This window comes from Macadamia integrifolia, chromosome 8 (assembly GCF_013358625.1).
Source record: "Macadamia integrifolia cultivar HAES 741 chromosome 8, SCU_Mint_v3, whole genome shotgun sequence".
NCBI lineage: Eukaryota > Viridiplantae > Streptophyta > Magnoliopsida > Proteales > Proteaceae > Macadamia > Macadamia integrifolia.
The window spans coordinates 17,205,385-17,221,827 of NC_056564.1; the positions used below are offsets into that span (position 1 = coordinate 17,205,385).

General features: G+C 40.7%; 1 protein-coding gene across 1 annotated transcript in view; it reads left to right on the forward strand.

The window, feature by feature from the left end:
* Positions 1 to 15,935, forward strand: part of LOC122087415 (mediator of RNA polymerase II transcription subunit 12-like) — a 25,352-nt gene extending 9,417 nt beyond the window's left edge. Inside the window, exons 6-13 of the mRNA XM_042656543.1 lie at positions 1,567 to 1,620; positions 1,836 to 1,943; positions 3,133 to 3,282; positions 3,398 to 3,721; positions 3,859 to 6,278; positions 7,254 to 9,830; positions 14,276 to 14,609; positions 14,761 to 15,935. Of these exons, the coding sequence (XP_042512477.1) occupies positions 1,567 to 1,620; positions 1,836 to 1,943; positions 3,133 to 3,282; positions 3,398 to 3,721; positions 3,859 to 6,278; positions 7,254 to 9,830; positions 14,276 to 14,609; positions 14,761 to 15,213 (6,420 nt within the window). The 3' untranslated portion in view covers positions 15,214 to 15,935. The remainder of the gene's footprint in view (positions 1 to 1,566; positions 1,621 to 1,835; positions 1,944 to 3,132; positions 3,283 to 3,397; positions 3,722 to 3,858; positions 6,279 to 7,253; positions 9,831 to 14,275; positions 14,610 to 14,760) is intronic.
* The last annotated feature ends 508 nt before the right edge of the window (positions 15,936 to 16,443 follow it).

Sequence of the window (16,443 nt, forward strand, 5' to 3'; positions counted from 1 at the left end):
GTAAGAGTTGCCAAAATTAGTAACTATCAAAATAGCAATGAACAGATTTAGGAGGTAGAAAATAGAAACTGATATTGAAATTAAAATAAAAAAAAAGGAACAGAATTAGGAAGTAACTGAAATAGCAAGTCCAGATTTAGTAATAATTGGGAAAATAGTAAGTAGGAATCAAGAAATAGCTTGTCAAACTCAAAATAGAAACGTATATTATATTTAATAATTAAGGAGGGCTGAAATAACAAGTGAATCAGGATTATGAACTAGTAGAAAAATAGAAAGTAATGGTAGAAGTAGTGTCGTAAAGTGTCAAGGGATAAGCAATAAACTGCCAATACAACTTGTGATCAATGGGAGGAGAAGAAGGAAATATCAACACTAGAACCTGATCTAAAAACTTCATTGAATGAAGAAGGAAAAGATAGAATAAGAGGGATATGAAATAGAATCTCACCGGTCCAGCTTGGCATCCCACCAAGGTTTCCGTTGCATCTCACAACAAATTACATCAATGAGCTATGTTTTGTCAAAATCGTCGGGGTAGATAGCTTGTCGGGGTAGTATGATCCCCCTACTCCTTTATTTATTACTTTGCAACATTACAAGAAAATTGTAACTCTTCATGCACAAACAAGAGAGTTCTAGAGAAAACAAAATAGAAAGCCTAGTTGCCAAGGCCACCCAAGGCGGTGGAGGGGTGCTTAAGCGATTAGGTGACTAGGCGAACAAGGCGCCTAACTGCGATTTTTTATTTCTCCTCGTTTCTAACATTATGTAGTATGCTACATATACATCGAGTCGTAAAAAATCAACATTAAGCCACATCAAGTCATCAAAAATCAACATTAAGCCCGATTAAGTCGTAAAAAATCAACATTAAGTCATAAAAAAATAGAGAAATATTCTTGTTCTGTGATAAGTATGACCGGTCAAATGATTTTATTTTAACATGAGATTTTTTTGTATTAGGTAGAGCACAAAATCAGCTTTCCAACCAGTCTAAGATTTCTTAAATATAATTTGTAATGACAAAGTTATATGTTCTGGTCAAATTTATTTTAAGGTGCACAAATGTTTCTAAATTTCTTGAATGAAAATAACTTTATGGACATCAAAACAAAAGATTATTTTACTGCACTTTTTGTTTTTCTCAATGTTTTATTATGATAATATGTATGAAATTTTCAGAATTGAGAAAAACTGAAGCATTTGAAATATTAAAATCACCATCACAACAAAAAATCCAGTTTTGTTTTTGGACTGGGGGGTTGTTATCTTGTTGGAATTTATCTTTGAACTATTTTTATTGGATTCAAATAGGGGGTTCTTATTTATGAATAAGATCTTAAGTATTGACATAAATAAGTGTTCTCTCTCCATTTGTTCAGTTTATTCTACTGTATATGGGATGTAATTTAGTATTAAAAATGAAAAAATTATCTGCTTTTGTTCAAGTTTATCTTGTTACTAGAATCCATTGCTCTCATTTGAAATAAGAATTTCTGTAATTTACCGATCAGCTTGTGTTTTCTATGTTATGTACAATAATATTGCTCTTGGTTTTCTTAGGCAATACGAAAACGCCTTAGAGCTATCAATGAGTCTCGTGCTCAAAAGCGCAAGGTAATATATGCAAACATTTCTTTGTTTAGTCAATGTTTTACTAATTCCCTGTTGTACACATTTTCTGCTATGTACATGTCCTTGCATATGTAGATTTTGTGGACCTTTGCACTTTTAATAAGTTAATTTTCCCTCTTACTTGGTTCCTAAATACAATGGGGTTCCAGGCTGTATACTGAAACTGGGTTGTGTACTTCCCCCCTACTATGTGACAGGCTGGTCAAGTTTATGGAGCGCCTCTTTCTGGAGCTTTGTTACTCAAACCTGGTGTATTTCCTGAACAAAGGCCTTGTGGTGAAGATTTCAGAAAGAAATGGATTGAGGTCTGCATTTCCTCCCAATAAGAAGTTTAGAATATTATCAAAATGCTTGTGTGGGTTGGTGGCACATGTACATGTTGTTTCTTGCTTCCTATCTCATGCAGTGTTTTGTGAAAAGTTGAGTTTATTACTTGAGAAGCTTATGCTGACGGGGCTATTATATTTGTAGCTTTGCTTCTATTATGTTCTTGTTTCTATATTTTAATATTACTAAACTAGCAAGTTGTCACCCTAGAGATGCACACGATAGTATTTAAGAGCAGATCAAAGAAACAGAAACTAATTGGAAGCACTAATCATGCCTGATGTCCTAGAACATCAGATGTTTGATGGGCAATTTTTGTGATATTCCTCAACTCACCATCCTTCCAATTTCCCTTTACATGAGGTACAGAAAATCAGCTTGGTCCATCCATGTTTTAGGGTCTTTTTCATTTTCTTTGCTGGTATCAACCAAGCCCATTTTGGAGGGCCCATGACTGGTTGACGAGTTCATCTAGACCATCTGTTCTGGTAGTTGTGGTGTGACTTCATGCTTTTGTCTCCTGTCGAAGTTATTTTTTTTTCTGTTTGTATCAGTTTGGTTTGTAGCTCAAACTAGTTAACAGAAATTAATGACCATTGTGTATCAGAAGTCGATGGACTAATGAATTTCTTGTGCTTATTTTGTTTTCGCGTTTCTCTTCATATTCAATTTTCTATATTACAGAAGTTTGCTGTTGTATATTAATGTTGTATCTTATGAAATGCCTGCTTTCTGTCTTGTTCTCTTCCAATTGATGCCCAACAGACCCATCAGAGGTTTTGCTTCTTGCCTCCTGTTGAACCCCCTTCTGTATTTGTGTGTGTGTGTGTGTTTGAGTTGGAGTCTGCTTCCACAAGGGTTATAATTTAGTTTTCTGACTTGCTGATTCTTAACTTTTTCTTGGCATATTTTCTTCATGCGTTGGAATATTGGTGCCTACTTTTTCTATTTAGTTCGAGAAAAGGAATTTTTACTTTCACCTGTATGGCGATGAGAGAATCATTTCTTCAGCTGTATGGTCATGTATTCTTAAAAGATTGCTTTCACTTTAAATCATTTGTTCGTTTCCTTTTTCTGGGCCATCTCTCTTTCCTGTTAAATTATTATTCTTGCTTTAAGTTAATAGGATAAGTATAGGGAGCTGAACTTTTACATTCCTTTTGGCAGGGTTTATCACAGCCCCATAAGCGGCTACGTACTTTGGCTGATCATGTCCCTCATGGTTATAGGAGGAGAGCTCTTCTTGAAGTTCTCATTAAGCATAAAGTTCCGTTGTTGAGAGCTACTTGGTTTATAAAAGTAAATTATCTCAATCAGGTTAGAAATTGTTTTGAAGCTCTGTAACCTACTTAATTTCTCATTGTAGGCTTACTAATGCATGGTTTTCTAAATATCACAATGTTTGCTTATCAAGGTTTTGGTACCTTTTCAGGTTCGGCCTACCTCTGCAAATGTTTCTTCTGGGCAAGCAGATAAACCACAATCAGGCCGAACCGAGCTGTGGACAAAGGATGTAATTGATTACCTGCAGATCCTACTGGATGATTTTTTGTCAAAAAATGGTTCTCTATCTACTCATTACAGCAGGGATCAGTCACCACAGATGCTTCTGGCAGGGTCTGTTCACCAGGGTGATGGGGATGAGCCTTCACTACATTTTAAATGGTGGTATATGGTGCGTATCCTACAATGGCATCATTCGGAAGGGTTGCTACTTCCTTCTTATGTCATTGATTGGCTTCTTGGTCAACTACAGGTTATTTCTCGTTATCTTTTCTGTAAAAATTATGGTATTTTCAAGTAGTTATAGTTTCATTTTCATCTGTTCTTTTGTAGCAATTGGCTCATGTGGAGTTAATATCGAGGTTTCATATTTATTGTGTTGATTTTCAGGAAAAGGAATCACTTGAGACTTTAGAGTTACTATTGCCTATAATATATGGTGTGATAGAAACCATTGTTCTGTCACAAACATACGTGCGCAATCTTGTGGAAGTAGCTGTTCGTTCCATACAGGAACCCCTTCCTTGTGGTTCTGATTTAGTAGATAATTCTCGAAGGGCCTATACTGTCTCCGCTGTTGTTGAGATGCTCCGCTATTTGATAGTAGCTGTACCTGATACTTTTGTTGCCTTTGATTGCTTTCCTTTGCCACCCTCTGTACTATCAGGTGCAATAAATATAACAAAGGTACATGAGATTGCAGGGAAGGTTCAATATGGGCCAAATGAACTTACTACCATGTACAGTGACAAAAGAAAAGATGCTCATCACGGTCTCTTATCCTTTGATCACATTGTTTCATGTATTCAGAAACGAGCTGTTACTCTTACAAAGGCTGTCAGCCCTGTCCCCCAAGGTCATGGGTTGTCTACTGCTGTGCAGGCTTTGGATAAAGCTCTGATATTTGGGGATCTGAAAGTGGCTTACAGTTTTCTCTTTGAAGATATCTGTGGTGGGGGTATTGAAGAAGTTTGGATTTCAAAGGTCAGTCCATGCCTACGGTCATCCTTGAAGTGGATTGGGACGGTCAGCCTGTCATTTGTTTGCTCTGTATTTTTCCTTTGCGAGTGGGCTACATGTGATTTTAGAGATTGTCGGACTTCCCTGCCTCATGGGGTGAAATTCACAGGAAGAAAAGATTTTTCACAAGTTTATGTTGCAGCAATGATTTTGAAGCTGAAGATGGAGGAAATGCGGAGCTCGGTGGAGAGCAAAAATGGTAGTCCTTTGGGGGAGAATGGCCTCTCAAAAAATGCCAGTCACCATGACATGCTTTCAGGTGGTACTATTGTGGACAAGGTTTCTGTACGTAGAAAGAAATCAAAGAGTTCAGGTGGAAGTATAGATACATCAGATATTTTTCAAAGTCCAAGTCCTTTACATGATATTGTGGTGTGTTGGATAGATCAACATGATGCGGGCAAAGGTGAAGGTTTCAATCGCCTACAACTACTTATCATGGAGCTCATACGCTCTGGCATCTTTTATCCTCAGTCCTATGTGAGACAGTTGATAATTAGTGGAATTATGGACAGGGATGAAACACCAGTTGGTCTGGAAAGAAGGAAGAGACACCATCAGATATTGAAACAACTACCAGGTCCTTACATGCTTGATGCTTTGGAAGAAGCAGGAATTGCTGAAGTTCCATTACTAGTGGAAGCCCTACAGGTTTACTCAAATGAACGTCGCTTGCTGCTTCATGGACTTGTTAGTGGTCGTGATAAACACTTCACAAATAGAACTGATGCAAATATTGTTTCCCAGAAAGAAAAGGATAATGCAACTTCAGGAAAGGATAGCACTTCCCCCTCCTCACTTGAACACTGGAGGAACGTTCAGTCAGCATCCAGTCCTTTGCCTGGTCAGAATGCCAAGACTAAGTGTCAAGTTGTAGAACTGAAAACCGCCATTTCTACGTTATTGCATTTTCCAAACTCTTGTCCTGCACCTGCAGATGCCCGATCTGATGAATCTCAAGGGAGTCTTAAGAGGTCCATTGGGTCAATTGGCAGCAAGTTGGATTCGACAGAAGGATCGACTGGCTGTGAAGAATGTAGGAGGGAGAAAAAACAGAAGTCAAGGGAAGAAAGGAGCCCTTATGCTCAAGGTTTTTCGCCTAACCCATCAGATGATGAAGATATGTGGTGGATGAGAAAAGGACCTAAATCTGTAGAGCTCAAGGTTGATCCACCTCTTAAATCGACTAAACAGGCTTCCAGAGTACGGCAAAAAATTGTTCGTAAAACTCAAAGTCTTTCTCAGTTAGCAGCTGCTGCCAGGATTGAGGGCAGCCAAGGAGCATCAACAAGTCACGTATGCAATAACAGAATAAGCTGCCCTCACCATAGAACTGGTACAGAAGGAGAGGTTCCTAAACCAGTGGATGGGATCAAAACCGGTCATCTTGGTGATATTGTTTCGATTGGAAAGGCTTTGAAACAGCAGAGGTTGCTTGAAAAGAGGGCTATTTCTGTCTGGCTAATTACTCTAGTGAGGCAGCTTGTTGAAGGGGCTGAAAAGACTCCAGCAAAGATTGGCCAATGTAGTGGGCCTTTCCCTCCTATTGATGACCGGAGTTCCGTACTGTGGAAGCTTGGTGAAGATGAGTTGTCATATATACTATATCTCATGGATGTTTCTTCTGATTTAGTTTCAGCCATGAAGTTTCTGCTGTGGTTGTTACCAAAAGTTCTTACCAGTTCGAATTCTACTATTCATGGTGGGAGAAGCATTCTGATGCTGCCAAAGAGCACAGAGAGTCATGCTTGTGAAGTTGGGGAAGCATTTTTATTGTCATGTATCAGGAGGTATGGCTTCCTAGTTGGTTGAATTCATGGTTGGATTCAATTTGTTCCCTCTCTCAATGTGAATGTTCATTTTGGCGTTTGCCACTGTACATGCTCGTGGTGACATTTCTACAATTTGTGATGCTTCCTTTAATAGCAGTTTCTTGTCAATAGGTTATTTATAGTTGGTATGATTATGCTAGGACCAGCATCTTCACAAAGTGCTGGTGCTTAGAGCCTTAGAGGTGTCACCATTTTCTCTGCATTGCACTGTGAAGATGGAGTGGCTCTATGTTTGACCCTATGATCTTAATTTTTCCAGCTTTGTACTTGAATATGAGAATCATGGTCTTGTGGTTGGGTTTGGTTTGGGTCTGGTGATTTGTTATGCTCTTACTTAAACGCCAATAATCTGGCTTGAAGAACTTTTTATTAGTGTAAATTTGATAAAATGAATTGCATGTGGGAATGGCATACAAGAACAACAACAAACTCACGGGCTTGGCTACATGGATCCAACAAAACAAAGTAGGAAAAAGAAGGTCCAAACAGAAAAAGAGGGGGGGGGGGGGGAGGAAAAGATGAGAGATGAAAGAGGAAAATGAGAGTAGAAAGATGAGAGAGGAAGGAGGCACAATCCAATAGATTTGATATTCTTTATGACATTCTTTAAAATGTGCACTGCCTGTCTCTTGTCAATAATTGAGCTTTTCCTATCCCTCATGGAAGCCTGGTTTTGTATGGATGAGATGTTAGGATGTGCCAACTGTGTGGCATATTTACTTGACTACAATTTGATGCTATTCTTTAAGAAGTCTCTTAAACCGACATTATTTGTGGACTTCTTTGTATGTGCAATTGCACAGTAATATTTTTTCTTTGATTTCATAATAATATTGGGCTTGGAATGCTGTGGCTTCTTAAGTTCTTATATATATTTCTTGCATCTGCATTCCATCTGATATGACTACCTATTGTGTGGAACTGTGGATTCAGGTATGAAAACGTACTTGTAGCAACTGATCTTATCCCTGAAGCACTCTCTGCTGCAATGCGTCGAGCTGTGGCAGTTATGGCCTCCAATGGAAGGGCATCTTGTTCAGCTGCCTTTGTCTACGCTAGAAATTTGTTGAAGAAATACGGAAATGTGGCTAGTGTAGTGAAATGGGAGAAGAATTTCAGGGCAACCTGTGATCAAAGGGTTCTTGTTGAACTTGAATCTTTACAGTCACCTGATGGTGAAATTGGAATTTCACTTGGAGTTCCAGCAGGAGTAGAAGATCCTGATGATTACTTCCGTCAAAAGATTAGTGCAAGATTATCTCGATCAGGCCCTAGCATGAAAGAGATAGTGCAAAGAAATATTGAAGAAGCTGTGCATTATTTCTCTGGCAAGGAAAGGAAACCATCTGCAGTGGGTACCCCAAAAGTCCCTATAATGGAGAAATGGGAAGATGGATATCAAGTAGCACAAAAGATTGTTTTGGGACTTATCGACTGCATTAGGCAGAATGGTGGTACGGCCCAGGAGGGGGATCCCTCTGCTGTGGCTTCTGCCATTTCTGCCATTGTTGGTAATGTAGGTCCAGCTTTAGCAAAACTGCTAGATTTCACACCAGGAAGTAATTACCAAAGCTCTCCACCCACAATAAGTTATGCTCGACGCCTTATACAAATTCACATTACTTGCCTCTGCTTACTTAAGGAAGCTCTTGGAGAGCGTCAGATCCGTCTATTTGAGATAGCTCTTGCAACAGAAGCAACTTGTGCTGTTGCTGGAGCCTTTGCACCTGGAAAGGCTCCTCGCAGTCAGTTTCAGCTGTCCCCTGAAGCCCATGAGTCCAATATGAATCTGCCAAATGAAATATTGAACAATTCTGCAAAATTTCTTTATGGAAGGGCAGGAAAAGTTGTGGCTGCTGTATCAGCACTTGTTGTTGGGGCAATTGTCCATGGAGTTACTAGCCTGGACAGAATGGTATCTGTGTTAAGATTAAAAGAGGGCTTGGATATTGTGCAGTTTTTAAGGGGTGCAAGATCCAGTTCAAATGGGACTTCTCGTTATAAAGTGGACAATTCCATCGAAGCCTATGTGCACTGGTTTAGGTTGCTCATTGGGAATTGCAGAACGATTTGTGATGGATTAGTTGTGGAGCTCCTCAGTGAACCATATATCTTAGCTCTTTCAAGGATGCAGCGAATGCTTCCTCTTAGCTTGGTATTCCCTCCTGCCTATTCGATTTTTGCATTAGTGATTTGGAGGACTCACATTCTCAGTAATAATAACTTAATTCGTGAAGATGCCCAATTATACCAATCATTAGCATTGGCTATAGGTGATGCAGTCAGGCATCAGCCTTTCCGGGATGTATGTCTGCGAGATACTCGTGCTCTTTATGATCTTCTAGCATCTGATGTTGGTGATACTGAGTTCGCTGCTATGCTTGAAATGCATGGAACAGACAAACACTTGAAAACCATGGCATTTGTTCCCCTTCGTGCAAGGCTTTTCCTAAATGCAGTCCTTGATTGTAAAATTCCACAGTCTGCCCCTCCACGGGATGATGGGAGCTGGGCCAGTGAATCAAAAGTGAGACATGCAGAAAATGAGATGAAGCTTCAGGATCAGCTTGTGCACATTTTGGATAGCCTTCAACCTGCAAAATTTCATTGGCAGTGGGTTGAACTTCGGCTTCTTCTGAATGAACAGGCTCTCATTGAAAAGATTGAGACCCATAGTATGTCCTTAGTGGAGGCTATTCAGTCTCTTTCTCCTAATGCTGGCAATTATACTCTTTCTGAGAATGAGAACAACTTCACTGAGATCGTCCTCACAAGATTACTGGTCAGACCTGATGCTGCTCCTCTTTATTCAGAAGTAGTTCATCTTCTTGGGAGATCCTTAGAGGATTCCCTGTTGTTGCATGCTAAATGGTTCTTAGCCGGACAAGATGTTCTTTTTGGACGCAAGTCCATAAAACAGCGACTTATTAATGTTGCTCAGCCCAGAAGTCTTTCAACTAAGGCCCAATTTTGGAAGCCATGGGGTTGGCCAAACTCTACTGCTAATCTATCAACAGGTAGGGGGGAAAAGAGAAAGAATGAAGTTAGCACTCTTGAAGAAGGGGAGGTTGTAGAAGATGGAGTGGACATTAAAAGGTTGGGAAGAGTGGCCTCACAGTCATTTGATGCTGAAGGCTTAAATTCCAGTCAACAGTTTGTAATTGAGAGAGCTCTTGTTGATCTAGTTCTTCCTTGCATAGATAGGAGCTCTGGTGACTCGCGCAACACATTTGCGAATGATTTAATCAAGCAAATGAATGGTATTGAGCAACAAATTAATACAGTTACTCGTGGTGCTGGTAAGCAAGCTGGATCATCTCCCTCTGGGATTGAAGGTGCTACACACAAAGGCAACAGCCGCAAGGTGCCGAGGGGTGGCAGTCCTGGGTTGGGTAGACGAACAACAGCAGCAGTTGATTTTGCACCACCCTCTTCAGTGGCTCTGCGAGCTTCAATGTGGTTGCGTTTGCAGTTCCTACTGAGGTTGCTTCCAATCATTTATGGAGATAGGTAAGTATATGCTTTGATGTTTAAACTGAGGAAACCCCCCACCCTCCTTTTTTTCTTCCACTCTTGCTCTGTCTGTGTGTGTGTGTGTGTGTACCAAGAAGGAAAATTATATTGGACAGATTGACAAACAAAAAAAGGAAAAAAACTTATACTGGATGGACATACCCCTATCACCACCCAAAAAATAAAAAAAATTTGCCTGGAGTCCTGGACATAATCATGTTAGGTATCAGGTTATGTAAGTTTGGGAGGTTGTGATGAAAATTAAGCCTGTATATTTACTCTTTAATGAATTTGCTGTGGGAGACTGTGGTTGGTCTCTGGATCAGCTTCCGAGGATTTCAGCTATATCTGCTGTTATATGATTGCAATTTGGCTCTGCAGTAGCTTCATCAATCATCACAATGTAATGACTACTGTAACCAAAATTGGTGGTAAATTTGATCCCTTTTAACTTTAGTGTCCTGACACTAGTCTAGAGATATTGTAGGAATGTTAAAGCGTAAGGGATCATTTGTTTGCAGGGGAGTATGGGGTGGAAAACTTAGGGGAGTGGGTCCCATGTGTATTGGGGTGGAACAATAGAGGAAGGGATGGGGAAGCAAGGGAAAGTTACTGTGGCGTCCCACCCCATATTGTTTGATTGGGTGGGAATCTTCTGGAGAGGAGTGATGGGAAAGAGAGATGGACAGGAGAGAAGGGAGACTGAGGAAAGTGGTGCGTGTCCATGTTCCAAATCTGGAACCGGATCATTTATGGGCCCGCTTTGACACTCAATAAGTCAATGGCAATAACCAATGGCAGATTCGTAAGTAAAATAGAGCCTCAACTAGATGGCAGAACTATAAATAAATAGAAATTTATAAATAGTGGCAGACTTGTAGTTAATGGGTGTCTAGTGAATGGAATGTGCATGTTAGTGAAAAGGGCAAACTTGGAAGTGAGTGAAAAAGGGGCAGATTAAAATAAAAGAATGGAAGGGTTACTGGATATTAAAGGCTAAACAAGACAAAGGGAAAATCGTGAGAGAGGGGTAGAGGTTGTCTTCAACCTCCAGCTCCTATACCTAGCGGAAATCAGGCAAGTAGCGGGAAGAACTTCCTTGAGAAGGCTCGGGCTGACCTGGGATTTCAGATGAAGAGTCGCATTGCAAGGTTTTCTCAACTAGCACAACTCACGATTGGAACTAACAACCCAGAAATAACCATTGATGCTCTGAATCAGTTTCTGGCGGTAGATGTTGTTGCGGTCAGTTGCCGAGGTTGGTTCTCACAGCTGTGAGAGAAATTCCAAGCACTATCTTAAGGGTTTGAGTCGCCCAAACAGGCCAAACACAAAGGAGATCAATGAGCTTGTGTAGGGCTGCAACTGTCGCCAGAAGCAGAGTAGTTCCAGATAAAGGGAAAATACAACAGGTAAATTAGAAGAAGAAGAAATAAAGGGTAAGTACGGGAATGGAAGGGAAGAGAGTTTCAGAGAGGAGAAAGGAGGAGAACATGCACAGTAGCCGTGGTTTAGAACCAAATTCAATCAATTCTCAAAATTAAGTCCCATCTTTGGGTACAATAGCACTATTTAAAGACAAAGCATAAACCCACTTTCCTATACTGAAAGTGAATAAACTTGTGCTAAACCTAAAGATAGAAACAAAATCTCACTCAAATAAAATCAACTCTAATTCAGCTCAATATGTAGCCCTAAATCCAACGTCCAACTGCAACAGAAAGAGTGGAGGAGAGAGAGGAAAGAGTGATTTTATTTCTGCAAATGTGAATCCATTGATGAGTGACGGGGGACTGAAGGACCTGCATAGTCGAGATCTAGGGGTGGATCCATGCCTGGATTTCAAGTCTTTATCTTTGATGAGTCTATTGGATTTTTTAGAGTTTGGTAGCAAACCTCAACTTCTTCTCCGCCACTTCGGTGGTGTTAAGGTCGTCGTTATTTCGCTCTTAGATTTGATGGGATGTCGAACTGCATCAGAAAGAGAGAGGAGAGAGAGGAAAGAGTGATTTTGTTCCTGCAAATGTGAATCCATTGATAAGTGACGGGGGACTATGAAGGAGCTGTATAGTCGAAGTCGAGATCTAGGGGTGGATCCATGCCTGAGAAGAAAGTCTCCAGATTTCAAGTCTTTAGCTTTGATGAGCTTATCGGATTTAGAGCGAGTGGGATTTGTTGAGTGGATGTCACGGTTGGATATGACACAGAGAGCTGTCGATCAGCTTTGCTGGGGCGTTCTCGCAGACCTCGCACTGTCAATTTCATAATCCTGAGGTCGCTGTGATCAATATGGTTTCTGCAAATGTGAATCCATTGGGGAGAGTTTGTCCCATAGTTCCCCCACCCACTCTTCTCTTTTCCCTAATAGAGCACTATCATTTTTATGTGCCTGTAACTACTATTTGAAATATCCTCTCTCATAGTAGGTGGATTGGGCTGGGGAGGATTTGGAGTTGGGATATGTATTGGCCTATCTTTATGGTCTCTTGTGGACTGTCGCAGAGGCCTTCCTTTCTGTCGGTGCACCATTCTCTTCCCTCCTCTTTGCTCCATGGTTGCAACAGAGAGCCGTTGAGGTTTCCCACATGAACAGTGCAAGAGTCCCACCAAATCGGTGGGACTTTGAATGTGGGTTGGGTGGGTTAGAGAAGACAAGGGAACGACAGGAAACCTGATCGTCTGAATCTGTATGGGTCCTGTGGGAACATTTCCACCCCATGTATCTGAACACACTCAAATTACTTGACTTTCGGGAAAAAAGGTACAAGTCTCCCACCCCACCAAAGCTCCTGCAAAAAAATGGGCCCTAAATGTTTAATAACTATAGAAACAAACTTCCTGTTTTAACTAATAGTGGACAAGGGCTAATGCTTCTCGGTGTTACTTCTTTCATTTGTCATGATCCAGGTTGCAGAAGCCTATGTATATCCGTTTTCATGGATATGGTTAAGCCTTGTGTTGATTCTGTTCTGCAGCAGCTTCTCTTCCCTCCAACCAACCCCTTTAGCCCCTTACCCCCCTCCTCCATATTCCTGAATGACTGACAGCTCTAGTGGCTTCAGCTCTGTCCTTGATGTGAACAATAGTTGCAAGGCATTTGAAAAAAAATGTAATTTCAAAGGTTGAAGGGATGTGTGGTTTTGAAGTTTGTATTGAATGTAAGCAAAATATCTGAAATCATTGTCCAGGATGAGCAATAAGTGCTTCAAGCAGTTACTTAGGTTGTGATAGAGAAAAAAAAACCCTTAAACCTGCTGCTCGTGGGAAATCTACATGGGCTAGTCATGGGACCCAGTTGTAGAAATTCTGGAAAAATTCTGCCACTTGAAAGAGGATTTACATTCTCGCTGGCTGATCACACTAATCAAATTAGGCATTCTTGAATCTTTGTGTCCACTTCTCTTTGGTCCTAGGTTCTGATGAATGCCAATGGACGAAAATAATAATTATTTGGAGGTTCCACATATTCTTAGGCATTTGAAGAATTTTTGACAACACAATCTAGGGAAGTGGAGGGTTTATATTGTTATGGAACTTGTTTCTCTCTTTTGTAGCTTCTATTTTTTTCATAGTTGTCAAGGTGTTGCCTAGGCATCCAGGCGCAATTCTTTTGATGGTGCCTTGTTGGTGTTGCCTTAATTTTTTTTACCCCTCGACCAACTTGGTTTTCTAAGGTGCCGTGACGACTATGCCTTTTTTACCTCTCCGTCCCTCTTATTACTTCCCTTGAATATTAAAAAAAAAAAATGAATCTTTATACTCCCTCCCCCTACCTTCTCTTTTTTATGCAATGTCAATGGTTTTTTTTACCCTTATATTCCATCCCACCCAACCACTCCCCTACCCCCACCCCCACCCCCACCCTTGCAAAAAATATAAAGAGGATACCAAACCAGCACATTTGAAGAACAATGAGAAACTAATTTAAGAAAATTAAATTTGGCAGCTTTTAATTGTGTTGATACCAAGGTGAAATTGATGAAGCTCTTGTATTAGTATGGTGAAGAAAAATGCATGATGGATGTATCTTTGTTGCACAAGTGGAATACTATTTTGATCATGCACTCACCCCTACTTATTATCTTTAATTTAGCTTTTTAGTGCCATGATGCAACTAGTGTGGTATGGGCGTTAGAGTAATTGTTTTCTTTTGGATCCGTTGAATTTTCTTTGATGATCATTTTGACCTTTTTGGAGGCTTTGCCAAGTGTCTACTCCGTGAGGAGAAGTGAAGCTATTATTTTTGCAGTTTCGAATGGAGTGATTGTAAATTTTGTTCCTGTTTGTGGTGGAAAGATTTGAGTGATTAAATTTGAGGATTGTCTTCATGTTGGCATGTTTCCGATAATTAGATTGCCTGATTACGCGAAGAAATTAATCAAAAAGTGAATCAAGTCATATATTCGTGTTGATCTAAATATATCATCTACCGGACATTTTAGGGAGCCAACTGGCAGGAACATGAGGCACATGCTTACCTCAGTCATACTCCGTCTCCTTGGAAGTCGAATAGTGTATGAGGATGCAGATCTGTCCTTTTATCCCATGCAAAGAAGTTCAAACAAAAGGGAGCTGGAGTCACGAATGGAAGTGTCAGGTGCTTCCCCATTGGATCTTTCTGGAGACAGCCTCTTCAACTGCTTTTTGGATGTCTTGCATGGGTTACTGAGCAGTTGCAAGCCGAGTTGGCTGAAGCTCAAGCCTGCTTCCAAGTCAACCGTCAAATCTCCTAGGGATTCTTCTGTGTTTGATCGTGAGGTGGCAGAGAGTTTACAGGTTTGATCTGGTTGACTTTTCTATTTTGATTCTTGGCTGTTGGTCATGACGGAAAAATTCTCATGAGTCACGAGTAGTAGCTAGGGGAGAATATACTTTGAAACTATTCCCATTCTATGTTTATTTTTTCTTCTTACTTCCATTCTTGCAGAATGACTTGGATCGCATGCAACTGCCAGAGACTGTGCGGTGGCGCCTCCAAACTGCAATGCCAATGCTTCCCCCTTCCTCTCCAAGCTCTATTTCTTGTCAGCCGCCAGCAGTCTCGAGTGTAGCTCTTGCTGTGCTTCAATCCAGCATCTCAGTTCCTAGCTTCCAGCAGGGGAATCCAAATGCACCACTAAGGACACCAGTTTCTGTGGCAAGAGCTGCCACAAACTTGTCAGGAAAATCTAAGTTATTCCCATCACAGGACCAAGATATGGAAGTTGACCCGTGGACCCTATTGGAAGATGGGACTGGCTCAGGTCCCTCTTCTAGCAACAGTAATGTTGGTGTTGGTGGTGACCATGCTAATCTGAAGGCCTGCAGCTGGCTTAAAGGGGCCATTCGAGTGAGAAGAACGGACCTTACATACATTGGGGCTGTGGATGATGACAGCTGATTTTTCATTGCCATAATTGTTTGGCCATGATGGGACCTGCTGCTTTCGCAATGGAATATGAATGTTCAATTTATGCGTCGTTGGCATGGAGATTGCTTTTCTCTGCCATGCAGGGGTAAGGCTGCATACATTATGACCCTCCCCAGACCTCACAGTGGCGAGAGCATTGTGCATTGGGGATGCCAATATATGCCTTGCAGGCCCCTTTGCCTTCCATGGTGGGTAGAACTGTCACAAGGGATTTCTTCAGAGCAAGGGCAATTGTAAGTGGGAGAGATGAGTTCCTCGCTTTCGGTCCAGTGCTGGTCTTCATATCAGGTAGGCAACTAACCCTTTGATGATCTCTCTTAAGCTGTGTCCGTGCAGGTGCAGCTTGGAAGGCTGTTGTATATATTGCGAGATAATTGTTTTATTTTTGGCCATTGGGGAAGGAAAAAATATCTCAGGAATGATATGTGGATGTTTTTCAAGCTCTCTCAAGATACGGCTGGGCGAAATTATTGATCTCCAACATATGTGATCGAGTTGTGCTTGGCAATATTTGCAGTTTGGGTATTTGGGAGTTTGATGGGATGGAACATCTTACAATTCGCATTTGGTAGTTTCAGAAAAATAGAAGTAATGTGGTCTCTATGTAGGGAACACAAAGGTATCGGTTCAGGTCAATGCTGTTAATAGGGAATTTGCAATTTGGAATTGAATTGCATGATAGTCCGGTTCAATCCTTTTTTTTTTTTCAAGAAACGGTAGAAACATAAATTTTCGTTTCTAGAAACAGAAACGAAAGCAAAACTAGTTACCAGAATTTACCCTGTCATCAAAATCCATATAGACCTGAAACCTCCACCTATGAATGTTCACTTTCTGAGGTGACGAGGGTTCTCTAAGGCAGCGTTTGACAACGTTCCATTTATGCCATTTCTGTATTTTCTTGTTCTTAGAAACGGAGAAATGACCTAAATAGCGTTTGATAAAGTCGTTACTCCGTTTCTGTTGTTTCTGGAAACATAAGTCAAAATTTATACAAATTTCTATTCCTAGAAACGCGAGTGAAAGTAAGTCGTACATGTTTCATCGTTTGTAGAAACACTTTGGACAACCATCGTACAAAAGCCCAATAAAAATTCCCACTTCCCAAAAGCAATGAAAGGATTGAAGGCTATCTTCTTTAGAAGCGGAAAGGACAATTGTATCCCACCACCAAAGGCCGCCTTCCTTCTTCCTCTTTTA